The sequence below is a fragment of the Salvelinus sp. IW2-2015 genome, linkage group LG19 (assembly GCF_002910315.2).
Source record: "Salvelinus sp. IW2-2015 linkage group LG19, ASM291031v2, whole genome shotgun sequence".
Classification (NCBI taxonomy): Eukaryota; Metazoa; Chordata; class Actinopteri; order Salmoniformes; family Salmonidae; genus Salvelinus; species Salvelinus sp. IW2-2015.
The window spans coordinates 28787811-28810253 of record NC_036859.1 but is presented as its reverse complement, the minus strand read 5'-3'; the positions used below and the strand labels follow the sequence as shown (position 1 = coordinate 28810253).

Genomic DNA, 22443 nt, shown 5'->3' with positions numbered 1-22443 from the left:
CTTGTTTGTTCAAGCCTACCAGCGTTTTGTCTCAGCGCCTGCTTTTTCCAGTTTCTCTTTTTCTCGTCCTCCTCGCTTTTGACCCTTGCCTGTCGTGTACCTGCCCGCCTGACCACTCTGACTGTCCCTGAGCCTGCCTGCCGTCCTGTACCTTGACCTCTACTCTGGACTATTGACCCCTGCCTGCCTTGACCTGTCGTTTGCCTGCGCCTGTTACAATAAACATTGTTACTTCACACAGTCTGCACTTGGGTCTTACCTGAAACGTGATACTGTTAGGCATAGCACACCTTAATAGCAGTGACCATTTGTATTGTTTTCCCACAGTACACCTGAATATTCATTGGTGTGTGAGTTAAAAGTATCCTATAATAACATCTGATCCACCTCTTACTCATGCTTTGTGCTTCCTATCAAGAGAAGTTAGGACTCAATTCCCGTGTGGCTCAGTTGGTAGAGCATGGCGCTTGCAACGCCAGGGTTGTGGGTTCAATTCCCACGGGGGGACCAGGATGAATATGTATGAACTTTCCAATTTGTAAGTCGCTCTGGATAAGAGCGTCTGCTAAATGACTTAAATGTAAATTCAATCTGTATTACTGTATCGTTACAGATTGCGCACTATAAATGTAAGGGTAATTTCTGATTGAGCCAACATATGCAGTGTTTACCGTGAATGCTGTCTCTACACATGGAAAATGGTGCCGACAGAGAGGGCTGCCATGCTTCTAGCTCTTAGGAAACTTAGCAGTATTTCATTATTTTGTTATTTCTTACATTATTAGCCAATAATTATTTTTGTCTTATTACATACAGCCGGGAAGAACTATTGGATATCAGAGCGGTGGCAACTAACCAGCACTACGACCAGGAATCCAACTTTCCCGAATCGAATCCTTTGTTCGTACCCCCCCAGAGCAATTGAACTGATTCCAGAGGCCACTCCAAAACACCACTGGCAGAGGAGAGCTACTCGGAGTGGTCTTCTAATCCGACTTATGAGGCTCGCACACCATCCACCGCTTCCGAGTATATTACTCGCTCATGTTCAGTCTCTGGATGATAATAAAGTTGACGAGCTCAGGACGAGCTCAATTTCTATATAGAGAAATGTCAGGGATTGTAACATGGCTCTCTCGGGATAATGTCTGAGTCCGTCCAGCCAGTTGGGTTCTCATTTCATCGTGCAGACAGGAATAAATATCTCTCTGGGAAGAAGGGCGGGGGTGTATGTTTCCTGATTAACGACTCATGGTGTGATTGTGATAAAATACAGGAACTCAAGTCCTTTTGTTCACCCGACCTAGAACACCTTGCAATCAAATGCCAACTGTATTATCTCCCAAGTGAATTCTCTTCAGCCCTCAAAGAACTTTAAGTGGACTTTATGCAAACTGGAAACCACATATCCTGAGGCCCCATTTATTGTAGCTGGGGATTTTAACAAAGCAAATTTGAGGAAAAGGCTGCCGAAGTTCTATCAACACATTGACTAGTGTACTCGCGCTGCTAAAACACTCGACCACTGCTACTCCAACTTCCGGAATGCCTACAAGGCCCTCCACTGCCCTCCTTTCAGCAAATCTGATCACGACTGATTTTGCTCCTCCCTTCCTATAGGCAGAAACTTAAACAGGAAGTACCGGTGCTAAGGACTATTCAACACTGGTCTGACCAATCAGAATCCACGCTTCAAGATTGTTTTGATAACACGGACTGGGATACGTAGCCTCAGAAAATAATATTGACGAATACATTGATACAGTGACTGAGTTTATCAGGAAGTTTACCTACCCTAACCAGAAACCGTAGATAGATGGCAGCATTCATGCAAAACTGCATTTAACCATGGCAATATGACTGGGAATATGGCCGAATATAGTTATTGTGTGTAGTTATTCCCTCTGTAAGGCAATAAAACGGGAAAAATATAAGAATAGAGACAAAGTGGAGACGCAATTCAACGGCTCAGACATGAGACGTATGTGGCAGGGTCTACTGACAATCAAAGGGAAAACCAGTCACGTCGCGGACACCGACGTCTTGCTTCCGGGCAAGATAAACACCTTCTTCGCCCGCTTTAAGGAAAACACAGTGCCACCAAAGCGGTTCGCTACCAAGGACTGCGTGCTCTCCTTCTCCGTGGATGATGTAAGACATTTAAGCGTGTTAACCATCGCAAGGCTACCGGCCCAGACGGCATCCCTAGCCGTGTCCTCAAAGCATGCGCAAACCAGCTGGCTAGAGTGTTTACGGACATATTCAATCTTTCCCTATCCCAGTATACTGTCCCCACATGCTTCAAGATGTCCACCATTGTTCCTGTACCCAAGAAAGCAAAGGTAACTGAACTAAATAACTTATGCCCCATAGCACTCACTTCTGTCATCACGAAGTGCTTTGAGAGACTAGTCAAGGATCATATCACCTCTACCTTACCTGACACCCTAGACCCATTTCAATCTGCTTATGGCCCCAATAGATCCACAGACGATGCAATCGCCACCGCACTGCACACTACCCTATCCAATCTGGACAAGAGGAATAGCTACAGTTGAAGTCGGATGTTTACATACACTTAAATTGGAGTCATTAAAACTCGTTTTTCAACAACTCCACAAATTTCTTGTTAACAAACTATAGTTTTGGTAAGTCGGTTAGGACATCTACTTTGTGCATGACACAAGTCATTTTTCCAACAATTGTTTGAAGACAGATTATTTCACTTAAAATTCACTGTATCACAATTCCAGTGGGTAAGAAGTTTACATACACTAAGTTGACTGTGCCTTTAAACAGCTTGGGAAATTCCAGAAAATTATGTAATGTTTAAGAAGCTTCTGATAGGCTAATTGTCATAATTTTTGTCAATTGGAGATGTACCTGTGGATGTATTTCAAGGCCTACCTTCCAACTCACTGCCTCTTTGCTTGACATCATGGGAAAATCAAAAGAAATCAGCCAAGACCTCCACAAGTCTGGTTAATCCTTAGAAGCAATTTCCAAATGCCTGAAGGTACCATCTGTTCATCTGTACAAACAATAGTACGCAAGTATAAACACCATGGGACCACGCAGCCATCATACCGCTCAGGAAGGAGACGCGTTCTGTCTCCTAGAGATGAACGTACTTTGGTGCGAAAAGTGCAAATCAATCCCAGAAAAACAGCAAATGACCTTGTGAAGATGCTAGAGGAAATGGGTACAAAAGTATCTATATCCACAGTAAAACGAGTTCTATATCGACATAACCTGAAAGGCCGCTCAGCAAGGAAGAAGCCACTGCTCCAAAACCGCCATAAAATAGCCAGACTACGGTTTGCAACTGCACATGGGGACAAAGATCATACTTTTTGGAGAAATGTCCTCTGGTCTGATGAAACAAAAATAGAACTGTTTGGCCATAATGGCCATCGTTATGTTTGGAGGAAAAAGGGGGACGCTTGCAAGCTGAAGAACACCATCCCAACCATGAAGCACGGGGGTGGCAGCATCATGTTGTCGGGGTGCTTTGCTGCAGGAGGGACTGGTGCACTTCACAAAACAGATGGCATCATGAGGCGGGGAAATTATGTGGATATATTGAAGCAACATCTCAAGACATCAGTCAGGAAGTTAAAGCTTGGCTGAAAATGGGTCTTCCAAATGGACAATGACCCCAGGCATACTTCCAAAGTTGTGGCAAAATGGCTTAAGGACAACAAAGTCAAGGTATTGGAGTGGCCATCACAAAGCCCTGACCTCAAACCCATAGAAAATGTGTGGGCAGAACTGAAAAAGTGTGTGCGAGCAAGGAGGCCTACAAACCCGACTCAGTTACACCAGCTCTGTCAGTAGGAATGGGCCAAAATACACCCAATTTACTGTGGGAAGCTTGTGGAAGGCTACCCAAAACGATTGACCCAAGTTAAACAATTTAAAGGCAATGCTACCAAATACTAATGGAGTGTATGTAAACTTCTGACCCACTGGGAATGTGATGAAAGAAAGAAAAGCTGAAATAAATCATTCTCTCTACTATTATTCTGACATTTCACATTCTTAAAATAAAGTGGTGATCCTAACTGACCTAAGACAGGGATTCGTTACTAGGATTAAATGTCAGGAATTGTTCAAAGCTGAGTTTAAATGTATTTGGCGAAGGTGTATGTAAACTTCCGACTTCAACTATATGTAAGAATGCTGTTCATTGACTATAGCTCAGCATTCAACACCATAGTACCCTCTAAGCTCATCATTAAGCTTGAGGCCCTGGGTCTGAACCCCGCCCTGTGCAACTGGTTCCTGGACTTCCTGACGGGCTGCCCCCAGGTGATGAAGATATGAAAAAACACCTCCACTTCGCTGATACTCAACACTGGGGCCACACAAGGATGCGTGCTCAGCCCCCTCCTGTACCTTCTGTTCACCCATGACTGTGTGGCCACGCACGCCTCCAACTCAATCATCAAGTTTGCAGACGACACAACAGAAGTAGGCTTGATTACCAACAATGACGAGACAGCCTACAGGGAGGATGTGAGGGCCCTGGGAGAGTGGTGCCAGGAAAATAACCTCTCACCCAACATCAACAAAAGATAGGAGCTGAATGTGGACTTCAGGAAATAGCAGAGGGAACACGGCCCTATCCACATCGACGGGACCGCATCGGAGAAGGTGGAAAGCTTCACGTTCCTCTGCGTACACATCACTGAGAAACTTAAATGGTCCACCCACACAGACAGTGTTTGGAAAAGATCATCAAGGACAACAACCACCCGTGCCACTGCCTGTTCACCCCGCTATCAACCAGAAGGCGAGGTCAGTACAGGTGCATCAAAGCTGGGAACGAGAGACTGAAAAACAGCTTCAATCTCAAGGCCATCAGATTGTTAAATACTGTTAAATAGCCATCACTAGCACATTAGAGGCTGCTGCCCTATATACATAGACTTGGAATCACTGGCCACTTTAATAATGGGCCACTTTAATAATGGAACACTAGTCACTTTAATAATGTTTACATATTTGGCATTACTCATCTCATATGTATGTACTATATTCTATCCTATTCTACTGTATCTTAGTCTATGCCGCTCTGACATTGCTCACCCAAATATTTATATATTCTTAATTCCATTCCTTTAGATTTGTGTGTATTATTGTGAAATTGTTAGATATTACTGTTAGATATAGAAGCACTGTTAGAGCTAGAAGCACAAGCATTTCGCTACACCCGCAATAACATCTGCTAAACACGTGTCACGCCCTGACCATAGAGAGCTTTTTATTCTCTATGTTGGTTGGGGTGTGACTAGGGTAGGTCATCTAGGTGTTTGTATGTCGATGTTGGCCTGTTATGGTTCCCAATCAGAGGCAGCTGTTTATCGTTGTCTCTGATTGGGGATCATATTTAGGCAGCCCTAAGCCCCTTTGTGCTTTGTGGGATCTTGTCTATGGATAGTTGCATGTCAGCACTATTATTAGCTTCACGTTTCGTTTGGTATTTTGTTGTTTTTGTTCGGTGTTCATTTAATAAACGAAAATCTATGCCTAACACGCTGCACCTTGGTCCATTCATAATGACGATTGTGACAACACGTGTATGTAACAAATCAAATTTGATTTGCTACTGCTTTTAAATTTCAATCACTATGTAACACTGAACTTCAATGATACGGATTGACTTTAAATCACGCACCTCTCTGTTTAGTTTTAACTGTATTATAAAAATTTTACAATCCAATTATGCCATTTCATCTTTCCTACCATTAAGCCCAGCAACACTTGATCCCATCCCATCCATCCCAAGCAGAACGTGGATGCTTGTTCACTTAATTAAATCGGTCTGTTGGAGCAAGCTAGAGCGTCCATGGCAGGGCATCCAATACATCTATAGTAGGGGCATCCAACAACAACTCCTCAATGCCACCTCGTCCGTTTGATTTGGTCCTGGCTCTGGGTCTGTAGCCATGCCAGGACTTATGCCCACCGGAGAGCTCTATGGAGCGGGCACGGCAGGCAGTGATGTGTGCCAGGGGATTGGCAAGACCAAACAGGAGGGTATCAGTAGGTCAGCCAAACATAGTGGAGAGGGTTTGGCATGAGTACCCCTCATGAAGCAAACCTCCTTTCCTTACACTAATTAATGACCAATTAAGGATATTGGCAAAACAAGCGCTTTCATCAATGTGGTAATTATTCTGTATTGTCCTGACACATTTCCAGGGGTGAACACAATATTCAACAAGTCCTGTGGAAGTACAGGAAATAGGATTTTCTAAGCATCGGCTCCAAAACATGGTATACACAACCAGTCTCAGGCATTTAAGGTTTGCTCTGCTATTTCAAGTCCAAGACTCTGCTGTGTGGTACACAGGATATGTTTTTCCCTTTTAAAAGGCCTGCCTGAAACAGCTGTTAAGTAAATGGTGATCCCCTGATAGATATTAATGGAGGTAATTACTTTAACAGAAGAAAAAAGCTCTCAGCTGCACACTGTCAGCAGCACAGGGAGAGAAGAGAGGGAGGGAGGGAGGGAAACAGGTTGAGAGATGGAGAGACCCCAATCTTTAAGAACAGAGATACATTTGACCCTAACAATTCCCAAGGCGTTTGTGCAAATAGTAACCTGGGGAAGGTTTTCTGTAGTAATATAAATGTAAGACTTCTAAACTTCCTTAATAAGCACAGTGTATTGGGTTAAAGCCTAATTGGATTTACAGTACCAGTCAAAAGTTTGGACACACCTACTCATTCAAGGGTTTCTTTATTTTTACATTGTAGAATAATAGTGAAGACATCAAAACTATCTGGTTTGCGCTTAGTGGGACAATCATTTGTTTTTCAACAGGACAACTACCCAACAAACCTTCAGGCTATGTAAGGGCTATTTGACCAAAAAGGAGAGTGATGGAGTGCTGAATCAGATGACCTGGCCTCCACAATTGAGATGGTTTGGGATGAGTTGGACCACAGAGTGAAGGAAAAGCAGCTCAGGATAGTGGGAACTCCTTCAGACTGTTGGAAAGCATTCCAGGTGAAGCTGGTTGAGAGAATGCCAAGGGTGTGCAATGCTGTCATCAAGGCAAAGGGTGGCTACTTTGAAGAATCTAAAATATATTTTGATTTGTTTTTTGGTTACTATATGATTCCATATGTGTTATTTCATAGTTTTGGTGTCTTCACTATTATTCTACAAAGTATAAAATGGTAAAAATAAAGAAAAACCCTTGAATGAGTAGGTGTGTGCAAACTTTTGACTGGTACTGTATACCAAAATATTGCACGACTGTTACACCCTATACACCCTGATAGATAAACATGTCCACCAAAACAGGACCAAAATGTATGCTTGCTTTATTGACTTCCAAAAAGCATTTGATTCTATTACATAGTTAAATCAATGTTTACTGGTAATACGTGCAGCATCAAAACTGGCTAAAAAATTACAGAATTCTTCAACCAGGAGTGGGGCCCAGGGGCAAGGCCTTCACCAGGGTTGCAATCTCAGCCCTGCGCTATTCAATATTTACATAAAAGAATTGGCCACTATTCTAGAGAAATCCTCAGCCCCTGGTGTTAGTCTCCACAAACTCAGAAGTTAAATGCCTGCTCTTCGCAAATGGCCTGTGCCTGCTGTCACCCACAGCACACTGCCAGACCTGGGCCCTAGCTGGCAGGAAACCCCAAAAATAATGATTTTCCAGAGATCCAGATATCAGGGAATTAGACCAAAGTTCTTAATTGGTACAAAATATACTGCACACACAATTACTTAGGTTTAAAAATAAGCTCAACTGGACACCTAAATGAGGCAGTATATGAACTGAGAGAGAAAGTTTGGGAAATATCCCAGGCAGTGATTGGAGACATTGCCCTGTGTAGGGTTCTGTCTTTCAAATTGGCTGTTACACAGATGTCTTGAATCTCTGTGGTAATTTAAAATCCCATGATACCTAAGAGTAGGGGTGTTCACCCGGTGTTCTGGCTAAATTCTCAATCTGGCCCTCGTACCATCATGGCCACCTAATCATCCCCAGCTTCCAATTGGCTCAATTCTCAGTCAACTTACCTGGTAAAATAAGGGCAAAAAAAAAATGCCAAGAGCTGAGAAAGAAACAAATCCCCTCATCCAGCTGGTCCTGGGGCTGAGTTCAAAAACCTGTTGTACTAACACACTGAAGACTCAGCACCGAATAAACCTGTTGTACTAACACACTGAACCCTCAGCACCAGAACATCCAAACATAAATAAACCACATTACAACACAGTCAAAACAAAACTACATCACCTATTGGGAAACAAACACAAAACAGTGCTATCTGGCCCGACAGTACACCACGGCAAATTATTTGACCATGGTTACTGATCAAACCCTGACAGGATTGTGTTGAGGCACAGATCTGGGAAGGGTACCAAAACATTTCTGTAGCATTGAAGGTCCCCAAGAACACAGTGGCCTCCATTATTCTTAAATGGAAGAAGTTTGGAACAACCAAGAGCTGGCCGCCCGGCCAAACTGAGCAATCGGGGGAGAAGGGCCTTGGTCAGGGAGGTGAGCAAGACGCCAATGGTCACTCTGACAGAGCTCCAGAGATCCTCTGTTGAGATGGGAGAACCTTCCAGAAGGACAACAATCTCTGCAACACTCAACCAATCAGTCCTTTATGTTAGAGTGGACAGACGGTAGCCACTCCTCAGTAAAAGGCACATGACAGCCCGCTTGGAGTTTGACAAAAGGCACCTAAAGAACTTTCAGACCATGAGAAACAAGATGCTATGGTCTGATTAAACCAAGATTGAACTCTTTGGCCTGAATGCCAAGGGTCACATCTGGTGGAAACCTGGCACCATCCCAAAAGTGAAGCATGGTGGTGGCAGCATCATGCTGTGGGGATGTTTTTTAGCGGCAGGGACTGGGAAACTAATCAGGATCGAGGGAAAGATGAACGGAGAAAAGTAGAGAGAGATCCTTGATGAAAACCTGCTCCAGAGCGCTCAGGACCTCAGACTAGGGCAAAGGTTCACCTTCCAACAGGACAATGACCCTAAGCACACAGCCAAGACAACGCAGGAGCGGCTTCGGGACAACTCTCTGAATGTCCTTGAGTGGCCCAGCCAGAGCCTGGACTTGAACCTGATCAAACCTCTCTGGAGAGTCCTGAAAATAGCTGTGCAGCAACGCTCCCCATCCAACTTGACAGAGCTTGAGAGGATCTGCAGAGAATGGGAGAAATTTCCCAAATACAGGTGTGGCAAGCTTGTAGCGTCATACCCAAGAAGACCCGAGGCTGTAATCGCTGCCAAAGGTGAATCAACAAAGTACAAAGTAATGGGACTGAATACTTATGTGAATGTGATATTTCAGTCTTTTTAAATTAAATTAGCCAAATTTTTWAAACTTGTTTTTGCTTTCATTATGGGGTATTGTGTAGATTGATGAGGGGAAAAAACGATTTAATACATTTTAGAATAAGGCTGTAACGTAACAAAATGTGGAAAAAGTCAAGGGGTCTGAATACTTTCCGAATGCACTGTATATACAGTATAACAGAAGCACACTTTATAACAGCTTGCCAAAGGTTTGGGACAGTTAGTGACAATAACTGTCAGAATTTGTATTTTTCTTTACTTATACATATTAGCAAGGAGTCCATCATATTCACCCCCCACCCCCCTCTTTCTATAGATATTATAATTTTATCTTCTCCATTATGTCTTTTCATTGATTCATTAAGACAGTTGAAAGCGCTCGCTTTAATTAGATGCGCCGAGTTCACTATGGAAAATTAATGTTCTTAGATCCTTTCCCAATGGCATCGTATATATACTGTACATGTTCTGTTCCCCTGTTAGGAAATCCTGAAGGAAAGGTGCCCATGAAAATACTATATCGATACAGTATTAATGGGGCATCCCAAAGACCAAAAGGCAGTACTACAGAGCGATACAGTCCTCTTTTCATAGATCAGCTATACAGGAGGACACCAGCAACATGGGAACTGAGCTCGTGTCTCCAACCGGCTAATTGTTTCCGATTGGAGCGGAGAGGCAGCTTGGGCAGGTTATCTAGTGGGACAAAAGACATCCTGGCCCCAGTGTCAACCGTCATCCAAATTAATTATTGAAACTACGTATGAGGCGAGTCATTTGCATATAGATAACAGTCAATTTGATTTAGAAAATGGGGGCAGTCACCGAGTTTCAGCTTTAATCTGTGAATAAATGCATGCAGTGTTTTAAATAAAAAATGAGGGTTGATCAGATGGTAGCTTGTCCACCTTACATTTATGGATTCTGTGAAACCACAAGGTAAGTACATTTATGCTTTTTTGTCTTTCTACACACCAGCTCAGAATGTAGCCACTGATGAAAGGTATTATCAGAGTCTACTGGGTTAAACATCAGGGTAGGGGTTCAATTCCAGTCTATGAATTTTAATTCAAGCAATTAAACTGACATTCAGTTAAAGACCTTTAAAGACCCCCATAACTTATTAGGATATTTTGATGTATGAATTGAATTTCAGTTTCCTGGATTAACTAGTGTGGAAATGAAATTGACCATATAACCTTTAACACTCCTCTCATGCTTCACCAATGCACCTGAACACACACACTATTAATTGAAAATGAGAAGTTGACCTGCATCCAATGTCGTGACACCTGTCCATAGACCGTGGGGCACCAAAACAGGGGCACCTGTTTCACCCCTGTGGACATTATGTGAGAGACAGAGGTCAGCACTAATTAAATAAACCCTTGTCAAAGGGATGTTGAATTATTCAGTCTTTGACAACTATTGAGACTGCCAGCAATTTCCCCAAGTCAAGATGGTGCCATGAACATCTTTGTCTTAGATAAATGTTTTATAATCTTTGGGAAATTACCTTGATATTGTGAAATTGGTAAGGTACACATTGGCCTAACTGCACCCCGCTTACATTTATTGGACTGAACATAACGATTGGCTTTTTGGGATTTTGTTATTTTGGAATGGAGACCACACCAGAGGCAGTTCCACTAAGGGACAGTTCCAAATGTATTGTGGGGGGTATTTTTTGTATTGTTGATTGGGCACAGGGGAGGGTAGTGTTTTCTCCCTGGTTTACATTTTCTCTTTTACTATATAATTTCTTCCATCCTAGCCACATTTACTCATCTGCTTGAATCTTCAACTTTTACTTTTACCACAGGTCAATATAGTTTACAAGTCTGTCTATCCTGCCCTCTATCCACAATTCATAGTGACAATAATGGTAGGTGGATCATTTGTCCAGATCTGCAATAGGCTATCTAGCAATCATACCACACATAGAATGATTCAAAGCTTCATACATTTCCAATATGAAGACAACAGATAGGAATAGCTGATAGGCACGCCAGGTGCATCATTGCGCATGAAAGAACAGTGAGGACATGAAACACTCAGCTCAAAAAGCTCCCCTATTGATCTTGTTTAGGGACAATACAATTATCCTTCCTAGACTATAGTAGCCTACAACACCACAATGCAATGAATAAATGTATTATTGTTTTCAAGTGAGTACAAAATTATACTCTAGGCTGCAGTGAAAATGTCATTTGAATAACGATGCAAAAGCTCTGTAATTTGAACGTTTCATTCCATTTGGATCAGTTGTGGGTCTACTCTCAAAAGTTTGTAAGGTCTAGGAAGGCACAGTAGCAGGTCACTGGCTGTATTTTTTCTTCTAAAAACTGAGATCATCATTCTGACAAGTTGTCCTATAATAATGTGGCCACATATACTCCTGGGAGGCCCAGTTATTCAGGAAAGCTTAGTGTGCTGTGCCTCCCCTCTATTTCTCACGCACCTAGAATCTAACGCTTCAATATAGACTAAATATTTGTTATACAACTTGTGGCATAAACATCAAAAAGTTTTAATATTAGGCTACTTCAAGTCTCCTATAGGGATACACACGTTTGTTCAAAATATAATTCCAGCATCCTCAAAATGGCTTGACATAAAAAGGGCGGTTGGAAACCTGGTTTATGCAAGGACAGTACCTCAGACAAAAAAAAATGTCATGACATCATGGGAAAGCATGTAGTTTATTAGGCTAGATTGTTTTTTATTTAATTTAGGGCATTTAAAAATCAGCCCACAGCAGAATCCGGATTGACATTTTAGGCATGGTTGAGTATGGTCCAGAAGGATACAGCTGTTCGAATCTGAAACAGTAGTTCTATAACATTTATATTTTAACAGATATTGCGTTACAGTACTCACCTGTGCGATTTAGACAAGAGAGCAAGGAGTTCATAGCTGGAAAATTAAAGGATTAGAAAACATACAGCAACAGTTGAATCGGAGATGATCTTAGTAAAGCAAGTGGTTAGCAGGGTGGGAAATTCAAAGTTAATTAATATTTCCAATTGTCATCTTCTGGTATTGCCATCCTGTTCCAAAAATAAATGTATTTTCCCCCCTGGGCAGAGAATATCAGAACAGTAAGAGGTGTAGAGGAGAAAGGAAGTGAGAGCATAGGAGACAGAAGAGGGTGAATAGAGCTACAGGAGAGTTTATTGAGCATGCTACAGAGTTAAAGCAGAGTAGGTACACATAGCAGGAACCATCAAACGGACTCACTCGGTAGAAAATTAGCTTTTAATTGTGCCTTTTCCAAACTATATGTAAAAACTCAATCCATGTAGAAAATATACAACCTTTTTCCACACATTCCTAACCTTTTTAATTTACTGTATTTTGTGTTCAGTTTTTACTGGAGGTGTGGTGTAAAGGTAAAATCCTTTACCAAAAACCGCACAGAATATCGTTGAAATCAAGGAGAAACATTCGGGGACTGTTTGACTTTGATTAGTGTCCCCCCTCGAATCAAAACACAACCCACATTTGTTTTTGTAAATGAAAACATAAATCAAAGTAGGTCTAAAAGGCACATTTACTTTGGTCCCCAACAGTCAGCCCATCCTCATGTACAATCATACTTCGTTATGACCACATTGCCTAACTGGATGTTGGACGCATGCAACAGCAACATGTCTTCACTACTACCATGACCTATCAGTACACGAGCAAAACAATTCACTGCCATTTTCAATCAAATCAAACATTTTCCAAAAGGAACAATTATGTATATGCAAATAAGGTTTGAAAAACAGACAGCAAGGGAACATCTAAGCGAATGTCCTCAGCAGGTGAAATGTACAATGGTGTCAGCCTTTACAGTAATCCTCAACATGGGGGGGGGGGGGGGAAAWTAAATTAAAATCGCTCTGCCCGGGGAGTTGTTTAAAAATAAGCCAACCAACTGAAGATGGGCTTCTTCATCTAAGTCCGTTAATCAGGTCCCTCGTCTACATTATGAAAAATGTTTTAAAATCGAAGCTATAAAATCTGGCGAACATCCAGTAATGTACACAGGGAGAGAAAACAAAAAGAAAACAACCAAACAGAATGTGCCTAGACCATCACTTGTAGAACCGTAAGGAGGCAAAACGATGATAATATTTTGCTGAGTAAGGCACATTTTTGCTGATTCATTCTAATAAAAGAGGGAATACAATTCCTCTTCATGATGAACATGGGAAGGGAGCTTGCCTACCACACAAACTAAGGTCGAGAGGGATAAGGGGACCTAGATGGGGCTTGTTTTACAACAACGACATTGTACAAACTACCGTCACAACTAGTAGTGGGGGGGCTTTTGATAATTAATATTGTCTGATTGAGAAGTTTCCCCCTAGGAGGTGAGGGTCACGATGGTATTCCCTGTGGGGACTATGAACAGGTGAGCACCACAAATTGAAATTAGTCAAGGAGGGGGTTGGATTGTGCTGGCGTGGCTCCTCTAGATGGTGGACTTGGAGAAGGAGACCTTCAGGTGGTGGTTGCTGCCCATGTCGTAGTTGTGGAGGTCCATTAAGGCCTGGATGGCCTCCTCCACCGTGGACATCTGGAGTAGCGCCATTTTGTGGCCTCTATTTGGGGCGGGGGAGGAAATGTGATCATATAGTCACACACAGGTGGTAAAATTATGAAGATCGCTGCACATTACAACTGTGGTGTTCAAAGGCTCCGGCTTGGGACTAAATGTGATAATAAGTTACGGGCAGTAAAAGACAGTCTTACTGGAAAAACTTGAAGGCCTTCACAATGCCACCAGCATTAGAGAACAGCAGTCGCAGATCCTCCTCCGTCACATCCTCCCTGTCAAGTCCGAAACTGATCGTGAGCACAACGCAAGCAAATTCAGCCATGTCAATACACTAGCACACTTCAATCTTCTCGTACTGCAACATCTTACCAGTACTACACCCAACCCCCTAAATTCAGCAGCAAACTACTGGTGCAAAAATAAACAATGCTAATGTGCCAAACAACATAAGAGGCAGCATATATAATGAGAACAGACCCTTCAGGAACTCAAACTTACATTGGATTCGTCTATTAATTGAACCTTCTAATGCCCTAGCTAGCACAACATATATTTATGAAATGGTACAGCCAGAATCCAGTCAAACTCTAGACAAACTCACGGGACGTTGGAGAGGTGGAGCGTGGCGGAAGGAGGGAAGATGTTCTGAAAGTTCTTGGAGCCGGGCTTCTTGAACCGGTGCAGTGGGGAGTTGGTGAAGTCCTTGGTTAGGCCCTGGTCATCCAGCCCTTCCCTGGGCAGCTGCACTGCCTGGTGCTTGGAAAGCGTCACACGGATGATCTTCCCGTACATCTTCTGGCCATTCAGGTGGCTCATCGCTGAGAGGACAGGCACATAGAAAACACGGTTACAGTGACATGTTTCTTATGCGTTCAATGTGGAGGTGTTTCTCTTCCATTCATTTGAAATTCTCTTTTAGTTCTAATTTAAAAAACAATGCCACAATGTCAATAGGTTTCAAAAACTGGATAATGGAAAGGATAGGGACCCGCACACTGTCGAAACCATGGGATAAATCCAAAACAGAGGCTCAGATGCAAAAAATATCCTTTTCATCTACCTTTAATTAGAAATGTCAAGACTCCCTTTAGGATCGTACTAGGACATTTTCATTTCAAATTAGTTTCAACTATGATTTTGGGATTGTGGAAAACAATGAACCATAGTATGACTCAAAGACACAGCAAGAACTGTAGATTTACCAGAAAATGTTATTATTCTGTTGAAAGGAACAGCAGGGCAGCCAGGGGCCTGGCAGGATAACACAGCGATTGAGCGGAACCGATCCAAACAGGAGCTAGTTAAGTGGGGGTGTTGAAAGAACACTCCAAAACTCAGACAAGAGGTACAGAAGCGGGGCGTGACTGAACCCACTCACCGAGCTGGGCCTGGTTCCCGTCCGACATCTGGATAAGAGCACTGTCCTTCTTATTGTAGAGGATCTTCACGCGCTGAGCATCACCGTACACCCCTTCATTATAATGATAGGCAGACGGCAGGGGGGAGCGAGAGAGGAGAGTGCAAAGGCAGAGCAGAGGGGAGAGGATTGAACCATTAAGGACAACATTAGTCCTTCAGAGACAGAGTTTAAAAATGAGTCGTAAAAAGGGGATGGAGAAATCATCCATATAATTTAAACCAATCAAGGAGTCTTAGAACAAGAGACGTATAAGATAGACAGAAGAGAGAATATGCAGATAAAATCCCTCCCCCCAAAAATAACTAGCTTTGTGAAATGGAAAAAAAACGAACAGAAAAACCTACATCCCAAATAATCAACCATGCATTAACATAATTGCCTCAGAGTGAGAATAAGAGAGACTGGAGGCCTTGATGGCCAAAATAATATGTACTCAACTAAAATCAATATGAACGATTAAACAAAAATGTGATGAAACAGTTCCTCAACTATGGAAACAGTAATCAGAAATCAAATGAAAGCTAGGTTGTTGTTGTTTTTTTACATGGAGATGGAGTAAAGGAAAAAAATGTATATATGAAAAAGGTAGTGCTAACAATAACATACCGAAGAGGGTAAACAGACTTTGGGGCGTAACCATCTTTAGAAGGAGAGAAGAGCAAGCAGCGTAAGACAGGTAGAGAGGTAGAAGAGTCGGAGGTAGAGAGCCAAGATGGACAGATCATCCATAACGGAGGGTGGTTTCCCGTAGAATGGTGAGGTGGTCATGGAGCATGGGTTCAAGGCAGTTAATTGGGGCAAGTTGGTCCAAGGAGGAACATTTTTGTTCAGGCACAAAGCATGAACATGTAGAGGATGGGTAAGGAGGGGGAGGAGTAACAGGGTGCAGACAGGACACAAAGGGGGAACGAGGGAAGGGTAGCAATGTGGCGTAAATAAAAAAAAAACAGGTCAGTACATTGGAAAATGCAGGAGTTTGGTCAGAAATGGCTGGATTTAGTTTGCTGTGGTGGCGGTGGGGGGTAATCTTAAACATACAAGAAAATAATAGTGCCAAATGTTTACACCTGAGACCAAAGAGGGAGAACAAGTACATAGACACCAAAGCCTAGTTTGTAGCCAATAGAATTACTGATAGGGATGTGGGTAGGGCATGCAGAAGAGTATCACAAGTTCAGGTTTTAGTAGCTTTACTAGCATATGAAATGCAAGCATATTGGTTAAAGCAGGTGGGCTACACCATCAGTTTCAAAAGGAGGGGAGTTTGAGCCATGCGGGTAAAGACATGAAAACCACCTTACAGAGTTATGGCATAAACAGAACACATTTTCAAGTCCACAAACCCAGTGTTTGGGGAGAGAAATGATAGAATATTACTTCTGTTGAGAATTTATAGACAGATATAGCATAGATAGATATAGCATAGATAGTGACAGTGGATGAGAGAAAAAGGTGAGAGTGGTTGGTGTAGCCCCCACAGTCCATACCAACTGACAGCTTAGAGAAAGGCATTGGGATAGACAGGTGTGAACGAAAGAGCTTTGAAAGAAAAGAACGAGAGTTAGGAAGGACTATCACTTGACATGAATGAGAGAGAGAAAGAGTTTAGGAGACCGTAGTTAAAATTAGCACGGAATGCATAGCAGAGAAAGAGAGAGAGACCCTCTATTCACTAAGACAAAGTCTGAGAAGTAACTGCAGTTCAGTTGACTTAGGATATGGAGACAAAGAGAAAACATATGCAAGCACTGAGGCCAATATAAAATTCACATAAATAATGAGCACCGATGTGAGAATGCGTCGCCATTCCATCTCTTGACTGGACCCACAACCATTGGGGATGACCTCGTGGTGAATGACGCCTGACAGAGAAACAATACACTCGTCTTGGTACTAACACCATCAGGCCAAGCTAGATGGGTTGTGTGCAGCAGAGCTTTGAAGAACAGTCAAAGAATGCAGAGCAACACTGAATATAGCTGTAGCCATCTTACAAAATGAAATGTCAGATTTCTGTGTACTGATCATGAGATGTAATAGATCATCCCTTAAAGGTATTGACTATCTGTGCAACAAAATGCAAGGTTAGACTAAATAGCCAAGTTGTAGAGATGGGGAGCTTTTTCCACTGCATTTTCCCTGAACACTTCCAATCATGAAATTACACCAGTCATACCGCGAATCACAAACGTCTACTCAAAGTCCATGTCGGAATCAAAAGACAATGATGCACAAGGCACCGTCAGAGGCAATAGATCTGAGTGAGCTCTGCATACTGCAGGAGGAGAGTGAAGGGGAGAGAGAGAGAAAGGGCTCACTCACCTCTTCGTTCAGGTTGCTGACCAGGAGCACGCCGCTGCAGCCGGAGTGTCCGGAGAGCGCCATCCTCCCTGCAGCCGCCGCCGCCGCAGCCGCAGCACTCATTGGATTGATGGCTCCTGGAGGAACAGCCAGGCCAGGCACGTTAATGGGTAGACAGAGAGCAAGCACAGACAAAGCACACCACACAGCCATGTGTTACAGTGTGCATTCCATGTCCACACCAGACGTGTGCACTGAGACATTGCACGTCCTAATATATGTCTCAATTCCATTATTTTACTTTTTAGATGTGTGTATTGTTAGATATTACTGCACTGTTGGAGCTAGGAACACAAGCATTTCACTACACCTGCAATAACATCTGCTAAATATGCAAATGCAACCAACAAATTTGATTTGAATGCATTTACATAATACACACACACACACACACACACACAAATGAACTTTTTCTGCATAGCGCAAGACCTCATTGTCAAAAGCTATTCAAGACACAGGGAAGGTCAGTCAACTCTAAAGCTAACCTCCCATTATTCCAATGTCATGGCCTATCACATATTTTATTATGACATCCTTGGTTATTCTCAAACTGATATTTCAAACTCGTCAAACATGCTATTAGACCATTTTAAAAGGGGGTTTTCCCCTTGGTCCGACAGGAGTGGTTGCTGTGCCACTCCAACTACTCCTGCCTCTTTCTCCTGGACGACATGGACACACAGCAGGTAAGACTTAAAAGTGAAAGAAAGAAAAGATCATGGAAAGCATAGGTACCTCCGCCCTGCGAGAGGGAGAGAGAAGACTGAAACCCTCCACCATTAGAGTATGGCGCTCCCATTCCAGAGGGGGTACCTATGGAGAGGGGGTACAGGGAAAAGCTTATACAAGGGGGCAGGTGAGAGTAGTAATCATGTAGAAGAACTCAAAAAAGCTTTATCAAATTGACACGGCTCTTATATGGCTTGGAACATGGCAGACTGTCGATAACACACAGCGACCCATTTTCCATTATGTTCTTGTTCCTTCGTCACTTAACAGTGTGTTACTGGACTGGTAGGGATTTCTGTTGTCCTCCTATCTCTACAAAGCATTAGAAGTCCATACCCAGCCTGCCATTGAGAGAGAACACTTAGTGGTATTGACTTATATACAGAGGAGAGAGAGCTGACTGGCCTGGAAAGAGAGAGAAGACAGAAAAGGGGAGAGAATGGATGGAGAGTTCTTACCGAGCAGGGAGGAGTCCTTGTTATAGGCGGCGCACATGGCAGGGTCTACTGTGGGCTGGCCGTCGCCGGCAGGGAGCTCGGGCCGGGTGTAGTCCCGGCTCTTGTCATTGTTGTACTTGACGTTCAGGTTGACCAGCTTGGAGAAGTCGATCCGCAGCGTGCAGCAGGAATTGTAGATGTTCTGGCCGTCCAGGGACTGAACAAAGTGATGAGAGAAATTACTTTTAGTAAGCTTTTAGTTTTATTTATTTTTGTTTGAATAATTGTCATAATGTGGAGAGAAACGCAATTGTTATCAACCTTCATGGTAAATTGACAGAACTGAAAAATGTAATATACTAATATGCTATTAAACAGACTTTTATCCAAAGCGACTTAGAGTCATGCGTGCATACATTTATTATGCATAGATGGCCCCATGGGAATCGAATCCACTATCCTGGCGTTGCAAGAGCTTTGCTCTACCAACTTAACTACAGAGGACCACATGTATAATACACAAGTGGTCTGTCTGTCTGCTCACCAGTCTGGCTTGCTGGGCGTTGACTGGTTCGCTGAACTGGAGCAGGGCCTGGAACTGGTTGTTCTTGGTGAACGTGATGATCTTCATGACTGTTCCAAACTTGGAGAAGATCTGCTGGAGGACGTCCAGAGTGACGGGGTAGAACATGTTGTCGATGATTATCCTGAGCACAGGGCTGGGGGCATGGGCTAGAACACTGTCCAGCGTACTGTTGTCAGAGTTGGGAGAGCCACCATCCTGCACTGCCGACACGGCCTGGAGGACAGCCTGTGCGCGCTTGGTAAGTACGTATGAAAAAGAGGGAGGGAGAAAAGGGAAAAAATAACAGTCTGCAAATCAACAAAAAGTACCGTCACAATAGTTAAGGCTCACTCGTACACCATTGTTTCTCAGTGTCTACACTAGAACTTCACTACTAGTCATGCACAAGTGTATTTTCTGGGAAGGGTAGAATCTCACCTGGTTGAGAGTGCTGTCTGTCTTCAGCTCCTTGTGGTTAGAGAACTGGATGAACACGGGGACGTTGCGGACCTGAGGCATCACCGCCGTGTAGTAGTTCACCATGGTAACAGCCGCCTCCTCCGTACCCAACTCCAGGAACGCCTGGTACATCGACAGAGGAAATTTCAAGAAAGACAACATGGACAAATTCCTTCTATGCCCAATACTACTGTCTAGTATTAAATAGTTTGGTTCTAGCTAAAAAAAATAACCATGCTTTGGGTAGGAGTTGTTCCTGGCCATTTGACCAAGAAAAACTGACAAGGCCAAATGGTCAGGCAATATTCTGTCCTTAAATTATTCCACTACCATAAGTTAATTAAGAAAAATAACTCAAACAATTCTTCCCACATTAACTCACCTGATTTTTTCCTTTCAGCATGAGGATGTTGGTGACCTTGCCGAATGGTAGGCCCAGGGCGATGACCTCTGTCTCTGACACCTCGCTGGGCAACTTCCTGATGTGGAGCACGCGGGAAGGGGGACTCTCCATCCTGTCCTCCACTCTCAGTTTCTTACTGCTGTCATTGCCGTTATCTGTGAAATCAAGCGTCATGCATGAATATATCGCATCAGCTGTCCTCTCAGCTGTTAAAATGTGTCAAGGACCATTGACTGTGGATATGTTAGAATGTGAATTGCTTTACTTTTCTGTATGACTGAATGGGAGTGAAATGAGCTCACCAGTCACAGAGTTAGGGCTGGTGCTGTAGAGATTCAAATCATCTGAGCCTCTCTGTAAAATATGAATGTATACATAAATGTATTTGGTACTTCGTTTCCCAATCAATGAAATTATCCTGAAAGTCAGGTGCGAAAGTGCAAACTTACCTTCATGCCAACTGCAACATCACTGACAATGCTGAAAAAGACAGGGGAAATATGAATGTCAGTTGTGCACACAAATCAATGCAAGCAACGTATAATTCATTAATGGAAGCAAAAATGTATGGTGTCAATTAACAATCAAGTTAGCTAACGTTAGCTTGCTAGCTACGCCCATCTTAACGTTACCAGTTTGCTAACGTTTACCCACAAGGTTAAGAACTACCAGTGTGAGTGTAGTTGGCTTGCAATTTCATTTCGTTAAAATGTGTAGCTAACAATTCGTCATCTTTACATTTTGTTTGACGTGAAAGCTCATTGCAAATTGTAGCGACGTTAGTACATTCGGGTATCAGACCTTGCCAGCCAACTCGTTAGCAGTAACGTTAGCTACTAACGGTCGTTAGTTACCGTAACGTTAGTTACTAACGGTCGTTAGTTACCGTAACGTTAGCTACTAACGGTCGCTAGTTACCGTAACGTTAGCTACTAACGGTCGCTAGTTACCGTAACGTTATCTGATGACTACACTAGTGCCTACCAAACTCATCCGAAGAAACAAAGGAAACGTGTCCGACCAACGCGTAGGGGTACGTGCGCGCTCAACTAACCAAAACACGACATTGAATGCTTAACAGTAGCTAACGAGCTTAACGAAATTGTAGAAATATTGGTGCAGCATAATTTCGGTTTAACACAACTCTTAAATAGATACACCAATCAATACATTAAACTCTGGCTATCTTAATAAACTAGATATCTACGTTAGCTCGCTAGTTTCGTAGCAAGGTGCACGCTGTGAAATTATACGGTAGTACTAGCTAGCTAATGCAATGCTAAGAAGATGGGTGGCAAGCGGGCTAACCACCACCATCTCAGAACGAATTCAAACGTGGCCGGCCCAATAAGCTAATGTTAGCTTTCTAACGTTATTAAATGGATACGTCGATAGTTACATTAAAACCTTTCGCGAATATAATTAAGCACACGATCAACGTGCAAACGTGAACACATACCTTTCCATTGCCGGAGGGGGTCTAATTTCGCGTTTTTATTTATTCGTTAAATCTCAGCTCCACTCCGAAACACCACACGACAGCAAAATGGTTGCAATTTCCCAAATGCTCTCATGAAGTGCGCCGAGTAACGGAAAATGCCGAACAAAGCCGATTATCTACAGACAGTTCATTTATTATCAGTTATAAAGACATACTTAATCGAAATATGAGTTTAGCCAAGTGTTATTGTTTGCTACTGTAATCATTAGCTTTAAAATATTGTTATTGAACAAAGCTTTCCCGCAGTTGCATTTATTGTCATTATAAGGTCAACCATAGCTTCAGCAAACAACTCAATGACAAGCCACTGGACCTCACTACCTATGCTTGACTAATGCAACTTCATATCTTTCATCAATTTACAGTAAAAAATAACAACAAATATTTGGTTTACATTGTCTTGCCATGGGGTCTCTCACCACCCCAGGCCTAGACCACAATGGTTATGGCACAGCCTGTGTGTCATTATACTGTTATTGAGTTCCAACTTTCAGTGCACTCATTGCAATGGGGCTCAGTCACAAAGCGAACAGAGAGCATGCAACCCCTTTTGTTTCTGAATCTGCTATTGAAAGGACTTTAGGGTAATATATTTCACACACACAGACACACACACATACTACTACCCCCCCCNCCCATGCAATCTGTCACTTGTGAGGTTTTA

At 42.8% G+C, this 22443-nt stretch overlaps 1 protein-coding gene across 3 annotated transcripts; it reads right to left on the bottom strand.

Annotated features, from left to right (window-relative positions):
* Nucleotides 1-12502: 12502 nt before the first annotated feature.
* LOC111979207 (polypyrimidine tract-binding protein 2) lies at nt 12503-21854 on the bottom strand. Of its 3 annotated transcripts, none has more exons than XM_024009588.2 (14): nt 21738-21854; nt 20728-20758; nt 20581-20632; nt 20258-20433; nt 19855-19998; nt 19396-19671; nt 18873-19068; nt 18421-18498; nt 17647-17762; nt 15931-15964; nt 15283-15375; nt 14506-14722; nt 14099-14191; nt 12503-13947 (listed from the first exon to the last, which is right to left on the bottom strand). In XM_024009588.2, the coding sequence occupies exons 1-14, from the start codon at nt 21743-21745 to the stop codon at nt 13818-13820; spliced, it is 1644 nt and encodes a 547-aa protein (XP_023865356.1). In that variant the 5' UTR covers nt 21746-21854; the 3' UTR covers nt 12503-13817. The 3 variants fall into 3 exon arrangements, with proteins under 3 accessions (XP_023865356.1, XP_023865357.1, XP_023865358.1); XM_024009589.2 differs by having other exon boundaries at nt 14099-14176; nt 21738-21853; XM_024009590.2 differs by lacking the exon at nt 21738-21854 and adding an exon at nt 21263-21551.
* Nucleotides 21855-22443: the final 589 nt, after the last annotated feature.

Bases quoted from the DNA above. Each gene is read 5' to 3' on its own strand.
- LOC111979207 (XM_024009588.2), bottom strand. The intron at 19,672-19,854 runs GTGAGATTCTAC...GTACTTACCAAG, and splicing joins CAGACAGCACTCTCAACCAG to CGCGCACAGGCTGTCCTCCA. The intron at 18,499-18,872 runs GTAAGAACTCTC...CCCTCTCCATAG, and splicing joins CAAGGACTCCTCCCTGCTCG to GTACCCCCTCTGGAATGGGA.